Genomic DNA, 23,229 nt, shown 5'->3' on the forward strand with positions numbered 1-23,229 from the left:
TTTGGTCTGATAAGGTTTTCTTCTTTTCAATGACTTTAGGGTAAACCTCTGAGGCAAACCAAAGCGTAGCATCCTTATATTTAATTTTCAAGTATGATGGATTCCGTTTGTTGATATCATGATCTAATGAGTAAGCTTTATTGAAGTTAAGTAAAAAAAAAACATCGTACAAAAATACACATTCATTTCATGTTTAAAATATACATATTTACATGAGACAAATTGGCAAATATTTTATCAATGTCCACAATTCAAAAAACAAACGATCAACACATTTGTAGCAATTTTGATAAAGATTTGCAAAATATGTATAGACTTTAAAGCTGTACTTTGAAATAAGCTTATACAGTTAAGCTTCCACACATTACAAACATCTCCCTTTTTCTAGATGCTGAAGTTGATAGTAAGTTCAGCCTTCATCTACAGTCAGGGATCACTATGTTACAATAGCTTGATGTCCTACAATCAAGCTGGGCCTATTGCCTTTCCAATATACAGTACATTGGGGATATTTTACTAATGAGGGTTAATTTATGAGAGTGATATTCCAACCTCTTTTGTGAAATATATAGTTTGTTGAGAATGCTTAAACCATTACATACCTCGTTTTGAAATATATGTGTGTTTTTGTGATGTATGTGAATTGCTGCTGTGACACAATTTCCCAATCTATCTATCTGCATGGGTCATTAAGTCTGAAAGATTTTCTAAATGAAGTTTTCCCAAATTAACTTCTTTATTTACTTTATTTACTTCGCACATGCACAAGAAACCCTTGCCATTTCCCCTGTACTTTTGTCCCACCATCACAGCCCATCTTTGCATCTTTACTGTCTTGAAATCTTGGAGGCCATTAATTCTTACTTGCTGAACAATCAAGCTTAACAGCAGAGTAAAGATGTTCCTCTGGTTTGTTTGTTGGTTTGGCTTTAAAAGAAAATGACATCAGCTCTTAGCCACTTATAGTCATTGCATGAGAGCTTCAGGTTGCACAACAGTAAGGCATTTTGGTTTAAAATAAGCACACTACATATAACTACCATAAGGCATGTAAAAAGCACAGCTGTCACTAAGAAAAGGCTTGCTATGAAAGTTGTTTCTTCCATTTTCATAAATCAGATGAATCACCAGATAATGTGGTGCATATACAGTAGGTCGCTTGTGGGAACAACTGGATTATAGTCCTTCATAATGAAGATACCAAAATCAGTTACCAGTGAAAACATGAAGTCATAAATTCCTGCATACTGTTGCTTTAAAGGACAGAGATATGACTCACCTCTACTGCCCAGTGGTTTCATCTTAATCTCTACATCAGCATACGTGACATCACTGGGGCCAGCTGAATCTTCATCTTAGAAAAGAAAACATGCAACCCTCCTTAGAATATAGTCTGCAAAGACCATTTTGCTGCTCTTACGAAGAAGGTTGAACTCTTCAGAAATGCCTCAATAATGTTATATTGAATTATACTCAGGGGGTCCACTTTACCTTGCTTCTTGTGTTTCTTTGGTTTAGCATTGGCATATGTCACATCACTGGACCCGTCCCCACCTCCATCTGAGACTGCAGAGACACCATGAGCAGAGAGAGTTATAGTCCTAGACTAACCATTCATGGAGAGTTTCATTGATGTTTTCTTTCAGTCTACTACTAAGCTTAATATATGAAACAAGAAAATGAGTCATGAGATGTTTTGTTTTTTTCATTTCTTCAAGGAATGTGCTAATTAACTCTGGGTGTGGTAGAGTAGTGGTAATGTCACCACCTGACATACAATTGGCCTGGGTTTGATTCCTAAATCCCCCTTTGTGAGTCTGTGTTCTGCTAAATACTTTAATTTTAGCTTTTTAACTTCATAAGTAAAGACACATGGGTCATTTAGAGCAAGAGTTTTGGCAGAATTATGAGCCACAAGAGAGCAGAACAAAGGCTGTTATGAACTTCATAGCATGTGGGCTATTGATGGGGACAGTGATGGCTCAGATGCTCTTACCTGGACTCTTCACTGGCCTCAGGAGGGAGTACAGCGTGTCGGACATAGTTGCACGCCTCTGGGCTGGAACAAGTTTAAAAACAAACAGGTCACACAAAGGTTGACTTACTTACACTGTCAGTTCCTACAAGGGCAGGGACATCCTTCTCCATTTTCAAAAAACTCCTGAAGACCCAGCTCTTTAGAGAACATCTCCTCTCATAGCACCACTTACAACAAGTCTTACTGATCCTAGCACTCACCAGCCGTCTTAAACTGACACGTAACTGTTAAAAACAGCACTCACTGATGCACTTATTCTTACTGTACTCTAATGCTTTTTAAATTGTCCTAAAATTGTTGAGAATTGCTCTAAAACTTAAACTGTTTACCATGTTGTTAGTCGCTTTGGCTAAAAATGCGTCAGCCAAATGCAATGGAATGGAATGTAACATACAGTACATTGCATACAACATACTAATCAGATGTCTTGAAGACGCATAAAATATACATTCTACATTACAGACCTTTCTTTTTGTTGTCTGTATCCTTCAACTCAATCTCGGCATAGACCACATCACCGGTTCCAGCCATAGCACCACCTAGTGGAAGATACAGACCACAACAAATTTGCTCCGTATGAGTGGTCAGGTAGGCTACATGGTCCAAAAATCAAGAAAGGCGTGTAAAGCGAAAGGTGTGTAAGTGTAAAACTGTTTTGTCGTTGTCTGAGACCACGGTAAGGTTAGTTTCAGTTTGCCTATGAGTGCAGATGCATGTAGGCTATACGCTGTCACACACACACATTTTAGCAAAGCAAGGTTTAGTGGAATCCTAGTGTTGCATAGTCTTGCATGCAAGTAGATAGTCCTTCAGATAAGCTGACGAATATGTTGTCAAAACACAAACACGCTGTTTGATGTTGCACTCCTTGCTTTTAAAGAGAACGCCCAAAACACACCCATGACTAATTAAGGAACATAAAAACAACCCTCTTGAGCAATGCACCTGTGGGGTATACTACGAAGCACGTTAGACATATCTAGTCTATGTAGACATTATCAAGGCTTCTCAAAGCCTTGACTCAGGGGTATACGTTAACTGATACTACAATAGCAGTTATGTGATACATTTGTCAAACTAGGCTTTCAGCTCAGATCTGTGCGCGTTCTCGGTGTTGGGATGATGTTGGACCATCGTGAAACTTGGTGACCCACAAGACCGCCTATATTAAAAAACAATTACTTCCGCATTTATGAGTGATAGTGTAATCTACACTGCGGTCATTTTTAGTGTCTAGCCTATAACATCAAATAAATCGATTGTCATCAGATGTTGTATGGTATGCACGTCTATAGTGGCATATTTGCACGCACAACACTATTAAAGCGCATTCGAGATCCACAATGTTTGTAGAGGCGGAGCTCCACCTGTAAGATATATGACAGAATCCTACACGTAAGATAACTTTGTTTTTCAAGACAATTGATTGGTTCGTGGGCGGTAGATTACACGATTTGAGTTATAACTTAGCACATAACCTCCTTCCGACCAGGTTTAGTTGCGAGCATAAGATACCATGGTGATATAGCGACGCTAAAACAAATCCACTTTTGTGTCACAGCATACCCTGGCTTTGAGCGCAACATACCTCGCTAACCCACGATTCCTAGTATACCCCACAGGTGTCTGGTGAATTTATTATGCCACCAAGACAGCGTTTTTGGACTGGACAAGCCCTAAATGTATTCAAACCATTCTTTTCAGATGGTGCGTTTCAGACTGTTAAGATAGGGCCCGAAGACATGAGTAAACATTATATAGATGAAATCTCTTACCAAAACCTGTCTGTGAGGTTGAACTGGGACTGTTGCTCTGCTGTGGACCACTAGAGGGAGACAGATCCTCTCATTAGTAAAAGAGGAAATTGTTTGTGTGTAATACACTGGTGTGTAATGTATGGATAGCAAGACCCATACAACACAGACACACACACACACAGACACACACAATGTATTGATGACTCTATATAGGGGATAAGAAACATATTCAGTCTTGGCTCCCCATTAATTAAAATGTAACATTATGAGGAAAAAATACTTACAGGTTTGACATCACTGAACCTAAATTTCAAAAAGAGAGCTTTTAGAATAAACATTATGATGTAACATGTAATCTTTTCTCTTTTTTGTTGAAAGTCTGCATATTTACCTCTGAAATGTGCCATGTGAAACACTGTTATTTTGATAAAATAATGGAAACTTGTTTTCTTACCCTTTGCTCTCTGGGAGCGATACAGCAGGACCAGTGAAATGACCAGAGTCAAGGCAACAAGCAGTCCCATCACCACACGCACTGCTACCACCAACATGGAGGACCCAGCATCTGAAACTTTAAACACAACACAATGAGCAATACACAGTGTTATGGCTGTAACTGAAAACTAAATGGCATTGATACATAACCAATACATAATTAACACATGTACAACTCTCCAACCTCTAACTGTGACCCGGCTCTCTGGTGACTCTCCTCTCTCTGGGTTGCTGCACTTATAGAGGCCTTCATGTGACCTTGAGACTGCAGGGATGGTCATCTCTCCTGTGGTGGAGGTCTGCAGGAGTGTCTCATCTTTATAGAAGTCAGCACTGATGTTTGATGGCTGATGGCGATATCTACAGCGCAGAGTCAGAGGATCTCCCTCAGTCACAGGATGGACAGGACTCTCCAGGATCGCATTTCCACCTGTAATAGGAAACACATTTCATACAGGTTTACAATAGTTCCTTCACTTCATGAACTGAGTATAATGAATGTCTGCTGAACCACCACATGGGAGAAAAAAATAATAGCCATATCAAAAATAAATATCCAGTAAATAACGTAATATAATGCGTAATGCATGTAAACAAAACTTCAACTCACCATGCACTGTGATTTTGACAGGATTGCTCTGCTCTCCAGACTCAGACTGACACCAGTACACTCCACTGTCTGATGGAGATGCTGAACTGATGCTGCAGCTGGATCCTGTTTCTGATCTCCAGTCAGTGGGACACTTTGATTCTCCTCCTCTGTCTGTGACCCACCTCAGTCTCCATCCAGTAGAGTTGCCCTGAACCCCACAGCTCAGGGAGAGAGGCTCAGATGTGAAGATCTGGGTCCAGTTGGAATGGATGACCACAGAAGCTTTAGGAGACACAACTAAGAGAGACACAATTTGGAATTGACATTAGTGGACTATAAAACACAGACATACTCATAATAACTTTATATTCTGATAAAACAAACTAACCTGTAACGTTTATCTCAGCTGCATCACTATATTGAGTATAGAAGACTGGGTCTCCTCTCCCAGCTCTGCACCAGTACTGTCCTCTATCAGAGACTTTAACAGAGCTGATGCTGTAGGAGTTTCCATCAGTCTGGTTCACAGGATCAGAGGTCTGAGTGTGTCTGTACCAGTAGAACACCAAACCAGAGGAAACACCCAACTCACATCTCAGAGTCACTAAGTCTCCTGTGAGGAGCTGGTGGCCTGGATGTAATGTGAGTTTGGGCTCTGGTGCTGTGGAGGATGGAAGAGAGTTATTATCAAACACATCTCAATCACACACAAACACACACGCACACACACACACACACACACACACACACACACACACACACACACTCAGGTAAATATACTTTACCTTTGACTTCAATAGTTGTTTTGCTGCTACTTTGTGATGAGGTTGGTCTTTCTCTCCTCTCTCCCTGACACCAGTATTCACCACGATGAGACTCACTAACTTCTTTTAGAGTAAATGTGCTTCCAGTAAATACAACTTTGTTACTCCTGTCTTTAAACCACTTATATGTCCAGCCACTATAAGACTTTATGTCACAACTCAGGGTGACTGACTCTCCAGTGAATACCGGACTCTGTGGAGTCACAGTCAGTGTAGCTGCAGGTAGGGCTGTGGGTGTAAATGGAGAGTGAACATGTTTTACTGGCACGAGTCAGAGTCATAGCAGCATGAAACCAGAAGAAACTCGCTCACTCATAGTAAAAGTACAATTGACAATTTTCAAACACAATCAAATATCATGTCAGGTCACTCGCTCACTTACATACTCAAAGGTCACCAGGTCAAATTCATTATCCCAGTAATTAAAGGCATTAAAAACAAATCAACATTCTGTAAATACAACATAAAGATAAACGCAGCACCGATCACAGGGCCAGATAATGCAGGATCATGCACACACACACACACACACACACACACACACACACACACACACACACACACACACACACACACACACACACATACACACACACACACACACACACACACACACACACACACACACATTGTAAACATGTTTATACATACAAGCTCTCAAGTAAGTATATATAATTATCATTGAAGATATAATTAGTGTAGCTGTATTCACCTCTTACACTGACAGAGACAGGAGTACTACGCTGGGAAGTCTTTGGCCTAGTTACTCTACTCCCTTCACATGTGTACAGGTACTGGACAGCTTGATCAAGGAGGTAGATGGTGATGGCTTGACTTCCCCTCTTTTTAATGTAATATCCGTCTTCGTACCAGGCATACCAATTCCAGTCTGTGTACTCTGCTATGTCACACCTCAGAGTGACCTCATCTCCAGGGTAGTATGGACCCTCAGGAGACTCTACAGTTACTGTAGCTGTGGGCAGAGCTGTGGAGGTTAACAGTACAGTAACAGTCACAGACTAATTTACTGACAGGCTTCTACTGTGTGGGTCAAGAAACATTAAATGCATAAAGAGCCATATGACAGAAAGATACATCTTATACATCTGTCATGACCGTTGAATAGCATTGTCTCTATTCAAATGCCTATACTCAAAATAGCACAAAAAGATAAAATCAATCCTTCAACACCCTCTCCCTCGCATACACACACTTATGCATACAATAGTTACCTTTGACATCAATAGTTATTCTCCTGCTTGGTTGTGATGCTGTGGGTCTGTCTCTCCTCTCCCCCTGGCACCAGTACTGGCCCTCATGAGACTCAGCAGCTGCAGTGATGGTGAATGTGTTGGTGTCCCCCTGAGAAAGTACATTTCTGTTCCCGTATTTATACCACTTATACTTCCAGAAACTCTCAGACTCAATCTCACACTTCAGAGTGACTTCCTCTCCAGTGAACACAGGAGTCTCTGGCTGCACAGTCAGTGTAGCTGTGGGCAGGGCTATAGGAATAAGCACAAGACTGATTAACAGCAAAATCATAATATGTTAAAAAGGAAGTTTAGTAGACCTTGTACTGAGCAAATTTCTTCTGGCTGTATTCACCTTTGACACTGATAGAGACAGGTGCACTGCTCTGAGAATACCGCGGCTGACCTCCTCTCCGCCCTTTGCATGTGTACTGGCCAGCATCATCAGGAAGAGAGATGGTGATGCTCTTCCTGTTCTGTCCAGATATCTGCTTACTGTCTTTATACCAATCATACTGATCCCTGTCTGTGTACTCTGCTATGTCACACCTCAGAGTGACTGTCTCTCCAGCATAGAAGGGACGCTGAGGAGACTCTACAGCCACTGTAGCTAAAGGGGGATCTGTGGAGGCAAATTACATGATACTGAAGACACAGGCCAAGATTTGAACATGATAGAAAGATGAAGTGCATCTACAGTAACTGAAAACACTTCATCATCATCTGCATCTTTGACCACGTATCTCATGATGTACAGACTGTTTTTAAACATATGGCCTACGCCCTAAAAGTAAATTAGGACATTACATACACAATCACACAGAGATATTTACACATGTATAGAATTACTCACAAAATATGTACTCACCTTTAACTTCAACATATTTTATTTCACTCATCTGTGATGATAGATCTTTCAGCTTTACCTGACACAAGTAATGCTTCTCGTGAGACTTGGCTGTGATGGTGTGTGTGTTCTCATCAGACTCACACAGTTTGTCATCAACCCTGTTTTTATACCACACATACTTCCAGTGCCTGGTAGACTCTACTTCACACTTCAGAGTGACTGTCTCTCCAACATACACAGGACTCTGAGGCTCTACAGTTAGTTTAGGTTTGGGCAGATCTGTGAGAATAAACAAAACATGAATAAACAACAACACCACCCCAGAGAGACATGGGCACTAACCTGGAAATTCAGCTCTCTATTATTTTACTTCTTGCACATCCAGTGGAGTAAAATGATTATGGTTCATTAAAAAGGATAAAGTTCCTGTGCACAACCTTCCAGGTGCTGGTGAGGTGCAGTGATCAATCGATTAAAAGGAAACTTTAGACTGGATTATATGGGAGCCCAGATTGTGAATTGTGTGGTATCGTGTACTAATTGGTGTGGTCACCTGGTAAATCACCTATATCACCTGTCAGTGGCATGTGGAGATTAAGAGTGAACCTGAAACGCATTATTCACTAAACAATAAAAAATAAACCAGCAAAGATTATGGTTCATGTTAAGTGAACAAAACTCACCTAATACTTGCAGTTTCACTCCCTCACTCTCTTTGCTGTAAGCTTTATTTTTGTAACCAATACAGGTGTAATCACCACTATGGGACACATCCAGAGGCTGTGTGTATTCATTCATGTTCTTCCAGCCTTCTTGTGTGTGAATATGAATGGGCAAACACAGCTGTTTCTGTAAAACAGCCAGAGTAGGTGTGGTGGACCAACTGAATGCACATTTACATAAGCATCCGCAAGTGAATGTTGCCTCATTTATAAACGTGTTGTCATTAAGAAAGAACACACCACTGCAAAGAAACACATATAGTATGACTATCACCACCAAATTCATTGAAATCATCATTGAAAATGTGCCCCCCATTTTAACCCCTATATGTGGTGCTTTGCAAGTGTATTAATATAGAAAATAGCATACATACTGTATATGGAATAAAGCTCTTAAAAAGAGACAACGTAATTGACCCTAGGATGAACCAAGACTGGCTGTAAGTCTGATCGGTGCCAGACTAGCTGCACAGAATAAATCCCCATGGTAAATTATGGGTCATCTCTTTTGTGAAACCAAGTCTATATTCAGCCAAGACAACCAGAACATCCCACCTTAATCCCATATCTAGGTTTTGTTACAAAACCCTCTGAGCTGCCTACGGAAACCATTTTATTTCCAGTGTACTCACAGGATGGCAAAAAATGTTCTGTGCCTGAAATTGAGTATGATCGCTGACTAAACCTTTAATAATCACTTAGAAAATATGCACAACATACATCAAGAACATATAATTTCTCTCTCATACACAAAACTATGCTCTCATTGCACCTTTATAATAATTCATTCCATATCACACTTAGTGAATTGAAAGTGACGCTTTCGAAAACTGTGAATTACACATTTTCTTACATTTTCCATCTACCTGTGTGTTTTGTATGTCACTGCTTACAATATAACCCACGTAAACCATATCCCTTTTAAGTGACAGTTATACGGCAGAGAATACGGCAATGGTGAATCTGTGTTTGATCAATCTTCAAAGCCACCTTTCAAGAGTAAGAAACAACGACCAGTAAATGGAAAATTATTGTGCTGAGGCCCCAGCACAACTACGTTACACCACTGAGTAGCAAAACCTAATCAGGCCCAGCACAACTACTGTACGTTACACCACTGAGTAGCAACACCTAATCAGGCCCAGCACAACTACATTACACCACTGAGTAGCAACACCTAATCAGGCCCAACACAACTACTGTACGTTACACCACTGAGTAGCAACACCTAATCAGGCCCAGCACAACTACATTACACCACTGAGTAGCAACACCTAATCAGGCCCAACACAACTATGTTACACCACTGAGTAGCAACACCTAATCAGGCCCAACACAACTACTGTACGTTACACCACTGAGTAGCAACACCTAATCAGGCCCAACACAACTATGTTACACCACTGAGTTGTGTAATGTCATTGACTTGCCAAAGAAGGTGATGTGATAGGAGCAGTGCTGGTTATGTTCTATGCACTTTTTGTGATGCCATTTAAAATATAACAGCCACAAAACAGGCATGACAAAAATGGCTCGTTACAAATGCGGCACTGGTAAGCCCTCTCAGCCTAACCAAGTAACTTCAAGTGCGGCTTGTCCTATCTGATAAATTAATTAATAATGTTGGCACAAGACCTAATGACAAGTAGCTAGCCTAAAATAATGACGACATTTACCACAATTAACTTCTATAGCCTACAGTCAGCATCGTAAAACTTTGTGTTTGTGTAGCATTTGATAAGTGTAATGGAAATGTATATTTAAGATCAAGTTATGGTTTTGTAGCTATAGCTATAGAGTATTGTCTTCTCTTAATTTCAACAACTTGATACTCTAGTTGTTACCCTTGTTTTCTCTGTTCTCAATTAACCTTATGTTGTCTTGATCTGCTTAGTCTTCTGTTAACCAAATGTACTTGTGAAGTTGGGGCCCACAACCTCTGCTATGGCCATATGTCTCAGACAACAGACTGCGGTTAGGGATAGTCAGCAAAACAACAGAAAACCCGAGTTATAAAAAAAGGGCTAATGGGTTAGACAGGCATGTCTCTGACTGCAAACACTTGTTGTGTTCAGGTGAGCCTTCTCTGCAGAGAACAAAGCTTTGTACCTTACCCTCGGTCTGAATTTACTATACTTAAGACACATTTCCTCAACATAAGGGATATCACGGTTAAACTGATGTGATTAATAAAGAGGGAATTCTGTTTATGTGAAAGCTTTCCATAGCTCAGTAAGAATACACTGCATGGGCTGCGTTAACCAAAAGTGCACATTTTGTAAATAAGTGGGTTGGGTAGCGGGTCAAGTATCATGTTGTCTTAATTAATATTCCCAGTTTGATTTGAGGTCGGGATGATTTAAATTCAGGCGAGTGTGAGGCACTTGTGAATGGACCCGAGCACCACTGGTACTTATATATTTAGCTTTACAACTACATCATTTGTGTTCTCAGAACTCTCATCCTAAAGAAATGCGATGGAAACTAACAGAATGCACACACATACACACACACACAACTCACCGAGCAGCAGGCCCACAGGAGAGAGCTCCATACTGTGTGTTGTCCGGTTACTGATCAAGTGAGATGGTAGAGTGTGATGAGAGAGAAAAACACTTGCAAAAGACAAACCACCTCCTTCTTCCTCCACAGAGAGAGTGAGAGAGTTTGTGTGTGTACATCTGTGTTTGAGAGAGAGAGAGAGAGAGAGAGAGAGAGAGAGAGTGTGAGTGTGTGTGTGTGTGTTCTGTTAGTTTCGTTTCTTGGTGATTTAAGCCCCCAACGTTGTCTTTCCATTTTTTTTTCTGTAGATCCGTGTCCAGTCACAACATTTATATATACAGATGATCAAATCAGAGGCTAACAATGTCTGTCTTTCGATTCATAATTCAGCCCTTCTAAAAGGAAGGTGTTTGTCTTCTGGGTGGAGGGGGTTAACCAGAGGAAGGCCTGAAACTCTCATATCACATACATAGATGCAACTGCTTTTGTATTTTGGTCTCTTTTTTATTTTTGTATCTGTCATTCTACATCACTGTTATCACATTAAGAAAGAAAGAAAACAGCTTGAATTCTGGTACAGAGCGGGTAGTAATGTTTTAATGAAATTTAGATTTTGGTTTATGTGTGCTACATTCTGTACAAGCCTGCCTCTGTGAATGAGGAAGCAGCAGCCAGACACATTTTGAGAACTGACCCATGTTCAGCTAAAAGCCACAAAGTCTTCACAAATAAATGTGTTGGTCACACATGTGTGAATTCATTTTTTCAATAGTGTGGTTTTAGTACTGTCATTTTGATAGATACAACATTTGAAGATAAACAAGCTTGTGGTATTTGAAGAACACCCCCTCATTATTTTTGTACAAGAATTGTCGTATCTTAGCAGAGGATTAATGCTGATTACCACTTTACTAACGACAGTATCGACATAAGAGTGACATGACACTGTCATGAACACATGAAACCTAATCCTAACCATAACTCTAAACCTAACCCAAACCCTAACTTTAACACTTACTTGTTATGACAAAAACGGAATGTCACTTAATAACAGAAGTGTTATGTCATAAAAGTTTATGACTTGTTTATGACACGTTCATGACAGTGTCATGTCACTCTTACTGTATGTCGACACTGTCAAGTAAAGTGTAACCCAATAAGGCCTCAGAAACGACATGCAGTATAAATTATTTGGTCTTGATCATCATCATCTTAATTTCCTTTAATGTTTGAAGTATCTGTTAAATATAATGTATTAATCAACCTTATCTAATTGGCATTGCTATTTTGCCATAGCTATCTTTTTGATGCATAAGTGCCGTTTAATGGTGTCATGCAGTATATTGTCACTGCAATTACAATCATCTGCACATGTGCAGCAGAGAGGAAATGGTTGGTCGGCGCCTTTTACACACAGGTCACAGCCTACAGAGGAAACCAGACCAGAACCACAATCTCTCACCTCCTCTTGCACAGCAATAGACACGTAGAAACACAAAGCAAAGGTAGAAAAGGTAGAAAACAAGTAAGTGAACAACTGATGAAGAGAAAATAAACAAATGAGAGAAAACAGCAATAGTGGCATAAAAAGATAGAGTGGGGAGGAGAGTGATAGGCAGATACCTCAATTTACCCCTGTCCCTCCTGCCTTCACTGGTGCCTCATTGTCAGATTGTCTTTCTCTGTGTGGTGATGTGCCCTTGTGCTTTGGTCTGCCTCAGGTTTGGAACTTCTGAGTTTATAAGTTTCACATTTTGTTTGGTAGTTTTTCCTGAACCTGCTTTTGGAATTTGAATCTGCCTGTTTTGGACACTACGATGCAGTGTCACAGGGTGGGGGGGGGGCGCTAGGGCCACCCCTACTTCTACCATCTACTGCTGGGGAGAAAACTGTACCCTTCAGTAAAGCTAAGTCAGAGACTTGGGTGTAAGAAATAGATTTATTTAAACATAAAATTATGAATTAAAATGCCACGCCAATATAGCCTACATTAAATAATGCCACTGTATCGTAGAGGGCCAGGAGGGACCAGGAAATGAGTGGTGCTCTCAGTCTCAATTACACATCCCTGCAACTGCCACGAAGGGATGGTAACAACTTCAGTCACTGGGGATAATAGCAGCGGCACAGTCACGGGGGATAATAGCAGCTTCACAGTCACCTGGGATAATAGCAGCTTCACAGTCACTGGCGATAATAGCAGCGGCACAGTCACGGGGGACAATAGCAGCTTCACAGTCACGGGGGATAATAGCAGCTTCACAGTCACGGGGGATAATAGCAGCTTCACAGTCACTGGGGATAATAGCAGCAGCACAGTCACGGGGATAATAGCAGCTTCACAGGTGCGGGGGAACCATAACAGCTTCAGTTCCTCAGTGGCATAACCACGGCAAACGTTACTTATCTCTGTAGGGGAGCACGTTTCCCCCTTGTAGCGTTCGAGGATGCAGTATTCCAGAGTGGGCTTAACCCAGCAGGATCGCACTTCACTGGCGAAGATCCCTGCAGACGTCTGTCTTACTCCGTCCTTGTCGTCGCGCACATCACTTCCCTTTCGTTCTATTACGAAGTTGCGCTCTCTGAATGTCACCTTGCAGCCAGCTAGACTGTAGCTTGTGGCCGTTCCCCTTTCCCGTGTTTCCCCCCCAAAGTCTCTCGTAAGACTGAAAGGCAGAGGCCTTAAAAACCCACAGCCCACCCAGCGTGTGCCAATCACTAACCATACATGCCGCTAAACACCTGCAAGTCATCAGCAAACAATGCGTGATAAGGGAGGCCATCATCTTAGTGCGCTACCAAAATAAGTCCCTGTGAGGACAAAATCTTTTCCATTTTAAGTTCCCTCCCCCACTTTTCCCCACTATTCTACCCCGTGACAGCAGCCTCTTGAACTTTACTGTTTTGGACTTTGCCTGGATGTTGGATTAACTGCCAATTGGATTTTCCTAATTTCTGTTTTCTGCTGTTTGAAGAACTGTTGGTTAAATTGTTTGAACTGCCTTATTTGCCTGTGGCTCTCCACAAAGTCTGCAAATAAATATTTTTTTCGTTCCATGTCCTTATGTTTTTTGTCTGTTCACCATTGTATTCTTTTAATTTTTTGTCCCCTGGTATGTTATATATGATCTAACTTTTGATAACAGTTGTTGTTGTGTGTGTACTGCACTATACACTGTACCTCTTGATGAGTTTGATTAATAATAAAAAATAAATAAAAAAAAGGACCCATCCTTGACTTTCAGAAAAGCCCCCAGTCGGCCCTTATTTTGTCTTGATTCATCTCGGGTTTGTTGTCACACCTCTACTTCCTGCCATTGCTCATCCTCACTTGTTTATAATCCTGATAGTACTGACAGCTCCTACGGCTCCATGAAAGTGAACCCAACAGTGAAGCAGAACAATACAGAAACTGGCTGACGTCTTTGATCAGTTGAGCATGTGAGTGGAAGTGGCGGTAAGAGGTTGTGTTTGTGTTTGTTAGTCTTCTGTCTGTGTACAATGTCAGGACCACTTCTTTGAAGGCTCATTGGCCTTTCATACGCAGCTTATGTGATTTTGCTGACAGATCAAGTGAAGTCTTTTCACTTCTACCCAGCTTATACTTAAAGTAAGTAAAACATCTTTCATCATAAACCACTGATATCCTGGATTAAGATAAGAGCTGTTATGTTCAAGAATTGTATTGATATGCATTAGTGTTGCACAATCTCTTATTTACCCTTAATAATGTGTGGTATATTCCTATATGTGACACCATTTAAGTTTTAAGGTGCATGTACAATCTAGACACAAGAAAATGTGGGGTCAGAGGGCTTTAAAATTTTTCAAATTGGGTCAGAGGGCTTTAAACTGTGTTACAGGAATCAGCATATTCTAAATGTACTTTCAGTTATTTTTTTAAAATATTTTTTTCTATCTAGACCAGTATGCACTAAACCACAATCTGACCTTGTTTCAATAAAAAGGGCTGATGGTGAACCTGTTGCCCCTCACATGCAACATGGACAGTGGTAAAAATAGAGACGAGAAGTGGGGTTTCAAATGAAACTGTGTGCAGGGCCCCTTTATGAACATGCAAATATGTGCCACTATTTAGCAATACTTGGGGTATAAGTTGCCATTACAAAGTACAAAGCAACAGGTTGGATTTATGAATTGTATTTATTTATTTTTTAGTGTTGCTCTCTTTCACATTTTACAGAATTGAGAAATATGTGAAACTGCTGTGTGAAAGGTTATACTGTATTAGTGAAAGGTTATATTGATATTGATTGAAATAAACCTGCATCACACTGACAGACTGTTACTCTAACTCTGATTAAGAGTTTATGTGCCATCAAAATGATTTTGGAAATTATATTTTAAGGTAAACAAAATGATTAAGGGCGCCTTTAAATTAATACTTTAACTTTCAAAATGTTGTGTTTAATGTTATGCTTTAAGCTGTTTTATGATATGCTATGATATAATGTTGTAGGTGCATGTTCAACCCCATATATGTCATACATGTTATATTGCTCACTTTCCACAGTGCTTCCACAAGCTAGGCTGACAGTCCTACATTGGCTGGAGATACAAGTGGTTCAAAAGGACCCGAGCTGTGGCCCTCGGGCGGTACAGCAAAAGTGGGAATGTTTTCACCATCAGGGGGGCTGCTGGAGAGGACAGCGCCCTCTACTGGTGTCAGGAGGAGAGCAGCATGGGCTCCATGCAGTCACACATCAGCAATGCTGTTCAGCTAGCAGTGACTGGTGAGTATGCTGTATACAGTATTTTGTTAATTTCTGCCATTCCATCAACTGATGCCTGCTAGCTGAAATAAATACAAAATGGAAAAAAGAAGAAGGGTTCTTCTTCAGTGAGTTTTTTTTTTAGCAGTTTGCAAACGGAGTGCATTACCACCACCATCTGCTTGACTGAAGTGTAATGGCAAGTGTACCCCTCAGCCTTGTAATGGCAAATAGCACTAATAGCCCAAAATGAGAAATAGGATGTACCATATACCATAATAGTCCATAATATAACACACACACACACACACACACACACGCACAGGTGTTAAACTCCCCTAAACCCCTCAGTCTCTAGTGATGTTTCTGTAAAAGAAAAGAAGTAAAGGCCTATTACTTCTCCAAATTGATGTGGTGTTAAAATGTGTCGTGACAAGCAATGCTCCTGTCAAGGACTGCTTGGCTCAAAGCAGACCTGGCATAAAATGGGGGAGACCACACCGTAGTGTTCTATATAAATACATAATTTATTAACATAAATAGAATAAGTCAGTATAATGTATAAAAGCAAAGTGTCGTGCAAAGTGTGTCTAGGGGAAATAAATAAATAAGGCAAAACGTGACGAAGACAGAGGGAGCTTCCAGCAAAGGGCTACACGACCGGCGAGGGCTCTCTCCAGGTTCTCCCCATCGGAGCAAGCCACCAAATGAGCGAATGGCCAAGCGCGCGTCCATGGGAAACCCGGCCTTCTTATAGTCCAGCCCATTAACTATTAGGCGCCACCCCTGCACTCAGCACCCTGCAGGAGACAAACAGGCAACACATAGAATAAAGGGGCAGAGCCCCAAGAACAGTCAACAGGGTCGTAACAGTTCCCCCCCCCCCCCCCCCCTTCGAAACAGAGAAACACCTAAGTGGGACTCTGCACTGGTCAATAACACCAAGAATTTACACTATAAAACAATAAACTATTTCAAGGCATAACATCAATCATGACTCCACCATCACATCGAACCCAAGACACCACTACAAAACTTTAGTTTAGATGTCACACCAATCACCACCAAGTGCATTACCCAATCTCACCTTTTTTCCCATACCCCCCCCCCAAACCTCCACATCCGGCTCCACCAGCTATCCAGGGCCCTTGGAAAGCACTTTAAGGAGAGACCAGGAGAAAAAGCAACAGGAGGGACAGAAGACATGAGACAGAACAATTATTCAATACTGCCACAGGATCGGGACAATGCGTCAGCAATCACATTGTCCATGCTCCTGATGTGACGTATGTCTAAATGGTAGGGTTGCAGAAACAAGGCCCATCGCATGATTCATTGGTTGGGGTTGTGTAGTGTGTGTGCAGGTACAGTGAAACTAACTTCACCGTGGTGTCATAGTCAACGACAAAACATTTATACACAGTTAATTACTTTCACTGTTGACCGACAATGGATTACCATTGAAAACTTAGCTTCACAAAATCAATACTTGCCCCAATAATGTTCAAATGACTGAATAAAAAACCTAAGGACATTTATCCTGCAGAGGAGTTGCTGCTTACTGCTTCTCGTGTCAGTGCGTCTTCAGCTGTGCTTCATATGCACCTTTCGCTATAGACAAGGTTTTCCCTGGTAAGTGCCGTAATGTTTTTTAGATGATGTAAGACAACGATTTTCATGTGTCAGACCAAATCTTATGTCGGTAATTGCCACACAGGTACATTGTTTAATAAAAGTGAAGTGTAATATAGGAAAAAGCTTTGCGTCGGGATAATAATACGCTTTACGCCGGGTTTGTGTCGCAAAATAGGGCCCTTTATCTCTCTTATCTGTATGAGAACTGAACTGAAATAAAATAGAACACAGGTTAATGCTGTTTCTTCATTGATGTTATGAAATGATTTTTGATATGGAATATGATAAATTATATGAATATATATTAAATTATCCAATTCAGTTTACCTTGATGCCTACAGAATTTTCTTTGTCAATTTCTTGTCCTCTTGCTGTAGACGTTTTATGGTCAGTTGGTGTAACCGATTTATGTCAGTTGGTGTAACCAGTATTTTGTCTAAAATACTAATATTGTACAAAAAAATAATATGGATAATGATTTAATACTCCACTACACTGTAATAATGTCTGTTTAATCCATTTTTACTCAAATGGTCAAAGAATAAACATAAAACGAGATGTTTTCAGCATATTGACTTGCTCAGTACAATGAAAACACCATATTTAAATTTAGAAATAAATATAGTACAACATATTCTCATAGGATATTAGTAAATAAACTACTAATTTCATGAGAGCAATTGCATGACCTCTAGGAGGTTGAAGATCATGAACATGTTACACCGTGGCCATACCTTCAAAAGTATGTCACTTTAGTCGAGACCAGCGAAAATAAATATATTTTTAGATGCCTTCTGTGTAATCCAAAGGAAAAGTTCCTTTTGACGTCAACGACATCCAACACAAACATACATACAAACACATGTTCGTGCTCTGATTTGTATTTATTTTTTGTTTATAGGACTATTGCTCAATGAAAAAATCATAGCCTTTATCTGACTGACAGTTGTGTTGATCACTAAAATTGCATTGACTTAGCATGCAGTTTGATTAACTGAAAGTAGCTATTAATGTAGCCTATCAAGCTACTTTTGACAGTTTGTAACTTAGCTTGCTACATTTTTATGGGTGGTAGCTTCTGTGTAGCGAAGCTGAATTTATTGTAGAGTAGCTGGTAGCTTAGCTCACTACACATATCAAGTAGGCTAACTTGCTCATCACTGTGCATGATTCACACATTTTCAACAGCAGCCTACGAACCACACCACAATAGGCAAGCAACATAATAGTCACCTGTGCAGTCCTCCACAATTTGGCAATCGACTGGGATGAGCCCCGTTTCCCTCAGCCACAAGGCCATTAATTCACAGGCATGTTCATATACTGTAGAAACCAGCATGTGGGGCCAAGTAAGTTTGGTTTTGAGAAATAGTGCCATCAATTACTACTCAGGTACAGAACTATTCAGCACCCTGGACAGCTCCAATACCTGAGAGAAGCTCCCACATCAGCCCTTTTTTAGGAACATCAAATAGACCTGAAATGCCGTCTCTTACTGAACTTCTCCAGGGTGTTATGAGCCTTGAGGCTCTGGGTTGTTGGTTTTAGGGTGAGGTCACACATGAAGTTTTGTTATCATGCTGGCCTGACACTTTTTTGGCTTTTCTTGCATGTCAATTCTTTGGACTGTAAAAATGTCCAAAATTAGAAATTAATTATTGTATCTGTGGAGAGAGAACTGACTGTTGTAGCTATCGCTATGCATGTTCCTCATCTGTAACCTCAAATATTATCATCCGTCTAAGGATGAATTGCAGATGCTAGTCAGTATAATAAAATAGTGTCAATATTTTATGTTGCATACATGAGGCCAACGAAACAAGGAATTATTTACTCTTTATTATTTTCTATATACAAAACATGTTATATAAAGAAAGACTATGTGGGTATATTTTAAAATGACTTTTAAGTGTGATATAAGACAAAAACTCACCAATTAAAAACATGTATTACAATAATTAAAGACATAAAGTCTACATGAGCTATATATTTACAGCAAGTTGTGCTCCTGGTCTATTTTCTAATGAACACACACTAGTTTAACTAATAATTTTGAGTTTTTGTCCCATAGAGAAAGTAATACACTGCATTTGAAAGGCATTGTCTACACATTTGAGAATACACATGTAGAACATACATAAATAAATTTACACTAAAGCTCATAATTAAAAACCATACATTTACAGTTTAGCTTAAAGGCATTATTATGATGTAATGGAAATCCTATGCCTTGGTAGATGGAGCTTTACGGACATAATTTACTTCATACTGCTTTTAGAATTCTTCATCCAGTGAACTAATACACCACGCCTCATTCAACTTTCAAATATTCATTGGACATTTCCTGTCCTTATCTCTCTATCTCACTCTCATTCTCTAGGTTACATATTTTGGTAACACTTTACTTGACGGGTGATTTCATAACACGTTCATAGCAGCTGTCATAAACGGCACATAAAGCATTCATGACTGTTTCATGAGACATGACTCAACATTCATACCAAACCTTTCATGAATGTGGAAGACAGAACGACGACAACTTGTCAAAATAAAAGTCCAACAATCGCAAAGCAGAATTGCCGTTTTTGTTCCAAACCTCTTACCTGATCACGTCACATCTGAGTCAATGGGCTACCCTAGTGCCAAAAAGACAGAACATGGTCAAGAAAATATTTTTGTTTCATAAAAATGTATTTGTTTTATGATGTAACCTTTGCAGATGATTTCTCATCTTTTGCTACTGGGAATGTCCAACCATTCCAGGTTACACAAATACGGGTCAGCTGAATGTAGTTTACCTCCCAGTGTTAAACTCAGTGACTACGAATACTTCACAACTTGTATAGTAAAGTGACAATCGATGTAGACTTCATAAGATATTCATGAAATATTTTACAAAGGCTGGAGAGAAAAACAGCAATGCTGCTTTGCGATTGTTGGACTTTTATTTTGACAAGATGTCGTCGTTATGTCTTCCACATTCATGAAAGGTTTGGTATGAATGTTGAGTCATGTCTCATGAAACAGTCATGAATGCTTTATGTGCAGTTTATGACAGCTGCTATGAATGTGTTATGAACTCACCCGTCAAGTAAAGTGTTACCCATATTTTTCATTTTCTTAAGTATCAGGGAGATCCACATCGTCATATCCCTCCTCATAATCTACATAGGAAGACAGAGATGAGGAGGAAGGTCATAAACTCCAGATCATGCATATTGTTTTCTACAAACATTGATACATGCTTTCCTTTAGTGAAATGTTTCACTGTCAGGTCCATGACGGGTGTATATTGTAGCGTTATGTATTTATCACAAATATATACTAGCCATATTAAAGACAATCCCTTTGGTTGAAATTGGTATGCATTATATTTACAAAACTGTGCAAAGCATCAAAAGTAATATTTAGATATTTAGATAACAACTTGTTCCAACCTTCTTGGGAGTCCTTGGATGATTTAATTGTTTCATAAACATCTGTAGCACCTGTTTAAGATAGAATTGATTGAGATTAAGTAAACCTAAATATAGAGGAAGAAGAATCAGATCGATATATCCAGATATTTCATAATGTGAACACACAGACCTTTCTGCAGTGGCACATACAAGGGTGTGAGGGTTTCATAGTCATCTGTACTTCCTATGTGAAGGAATGAGTGATAAATCATTACAATGACAGAAATGTATTTATTCTGCAAAAATCCAAACCATACATTGCATTAACATTATTTAAACAATAAAATCAACATAAGAGTCAGTCTTACTCTTCTGCAGGGGCATATACTGTGACTCAGCCCCCTCACTTCCTGTTGACCGTCTCTGATTCTGATTCCTCTGGTCCGGGTCTGAACTCTGATTGGTGGTCTGGTCTGGGTCTGAACTCTGATTGGTGGTCTGCTGTTGCTGGTCTCTACAGGAACAAAATTATCTGTTATGTGATGACAAAGCAATGATGTATGACTGACTGTTGAAACCTATGAAGAAAACAGCCAGTCTGTTTACACGGATAAAGACTAAAAATTCTTAAGTAATCTGTGTCTAAATTCAAATTCAAGGTTAAGGCATTTCTGAGTGGGTCACAGTTTCCCATTGACAATTTAAATTGTGAAGAAAACTTACAGGTTTCGCTTAACTGTACTGGAACCTGAGTGTCAGAACAGAAAATGTAGAGACATCAATCCAAAAGTCAAGTGCCATTTTTTATTAACATTTCATTTTCATTTTTATTAACAGTCTTTTATTTTCATATTAGAAATATTGGTATGTCAGATGCAATACAGGAGTGTTTTCCACAAACTGATAACTTTTACTCTTACTTTTAACTTTCTGGGAGCGATACAGCAGGACCAGCGAAATGACCAGAGTCAAGGCAACAAGCAGTCCCATCACCACACTCACTGCTACCACCAACATGGAGGACCCAGCATCTGAAACTGTACACACAACACAATGAGCAATAAACAGTGTTATGGCTGTAACTTAAAACTAAATGGCATTGATACATAACCACACATACATAATTAACACATGTACATATTAAACTCTACAACCTCTAACTGTGACCCAGCTCTCTGGTGACTCTCCTCTCTCTGGGTTGCTGCACTTATAGAGGCCTTCATGTGACCTTGAGACTGCAGGGATGGTCATCTCTCCTGTGGTGGAGGTCTGTAGGAGTGTCCCATCTTTATAGAAGTCAGCACTGATGTTTGATGGCTGATGGCGATATCTACAGCGCAGAGTCAGAGGATCTCCCTCAGCCACAGGATGGACAGGACTCTCCAGGATCACATCTCCACCTGTAATAGGAAACACATTTCATACAGGTTTACAATAGTTCCTTCACTTCATGAACTGAGTATAATGAATGTCTGCTGAACCACCACATGGGAGAAAAAAATAATAGCCATATCAAAAATAAATATCCAGTAAATAACGTAATATAATACGTAATGAATGTAAACAAAATTTCAACTCACCATGCACTGTGATTTTGACAGGATTGCTCTGCTCTCCAGAGTCAGACTGACACCAGTACACTCCACTGTCTGATGGAGATGCTGATCTGATGCTGCAGCTGGATCCTGTTTCTGATCTCCAGTCAGTGGGACACTTTGATTCTCCTCCTCTGCCTGTGACCCACCTCAGTCTCCATCCAGTAGAGTTGCCCTGAACCCCACAGCTCAGGGAGAGAGGCTCAGATGTGAAGATCTGGGTCCAGTTGGAATGGATGATCACAGAAGCTTTAGGAGACACACCTAAGGGAGACAGACACAAAGCAGAATTAAAATGGGAATGGAAATTATAGATATGTAATCATTGAATCTTAAAGATACAAAATACCAATTTGATATACAGTATATTTCAAACATGAATCTAATTTAAAAAAGTAAATCATTCACTTACATTCTTGAACTATAAAAACACACACAATAACTTTACATTCTAATGAAACAAACTAACCTACAAACTTTATCTCAGCTGCATCACTATATTGAGTATAGAAGACTGGGTCTCCTCTCCCAGCTCTGCACCAGTACTGTCCTCCATCAGAGACTTTAACAGAGCTGATGCTGTAGGAGTTTCCATCAGTCTGGTTCACAGGATCGGAGGTCTGTGTGTGTCTGTACCAGTAGAACACCAAACCAGAGGAAACACCCAACTCACATCTCAGAGTCACTGAGTCTCCTGTGAGGAGCTGGTGGCCTGGACTTAATGTGAGTTTGGGCTTTGGTGCTGTGGAGGATGGAAGAGAGTTATTATCAAACACATCTCAATCACACACAAACACACACTCATACGCACACGCACACACACACACACACACAC

At 40.0% G+C, this 23,229-nt stretch overlaps 1 protein-coding gene across 1 annotated transcript; it reads right to left on the reverse strand.

Annotated features, from left to right (window-relative positions):
* Positions 1-250: 250 nt before the first annotated feature.
* LOC143127858 (uncharacterized) lies at positions 251-23,199 on the reverse strand. The gene is made up of 28 exons (XM_076289574.1): positions 23,196-23,199; positions 22,864-23,136; positions 22,380-22,658; positions 21,954-22,199; positions 21,720-21,836; positions 21,523-21,547; positions 21,168-21,313; positions 20,990-21,043; positions 20,839-20,889; positions 20,523-20,565; positions 13,096-13,699; positions 8,493-8,658; positions 7,828-8,088; positions 7,315-7,581; positions 6,939-7,211; positions 6,419-6,691; positions 5,812-5,934; positions 5,271-5,543; positions 4,901-5,179; positions 4,475-4,720; positions 4,250-4,366; positions 4,080-4,098; positions 3,814-3,863; positions 2,503-2,577; positions 1,997-2,059; positions 1,492-1,566; positions 1,280-1,354; positions 251-927 (listed from the first exon to the last, which is right to left on the reverse strand). Exons 1-28 carry the CDS (start codon positions 23,197-23,199, stop codon positions 854-856), a joined length of 4,551 nt encoding a protein of 1,516 aa, XP_076145689.1. The 3' UTR covers positions 251-853.
* Between the last annotated feature and the right edge of the window lie 30 nt (positions 23,200-23,229).

This window comes from Alosa pseudoharengus, unplaced genomic scaffold (assembly GCF_046254945.1).
Source record: "Alosa pseudoharengus isolate Yale_2024_CS ecotype anadromous, Long Island Sound unplaced genomic scaffold, YU_APseudo_1.1 YU_APseudo_1.1_scf_17, whole genome shotgun sequence".
Taxonomy (NCBI): Eukaryota; Metazoa; Chordata; class Actinopteri; order Clupeiformes; family Clupeidae; genus Alosa; species Alosa pseudoharengus.

What these genes read in the sequence shown, in the direction of transcription:
- LOC143127858 (XM_076289574.1), bottom strand. An exon ending in TGTCAAAATCACAGTGCATG is followed by an intron (nt 22,200 to 22,379) that starts GTGAGTTGAAAT and finishes TTCCTATTACAG; the next exon opens with GTGGAGATGTGATCCTGGAG. An exon ending in TAAGTGGTTTAAAGACAGGA is followed by an intron (nt 5,544 to 5,811) that starts GTAACAAAGTTG and finishes CATCCTCCACAG; the next exon opens with CACCAGAGCCCAAACTCACA.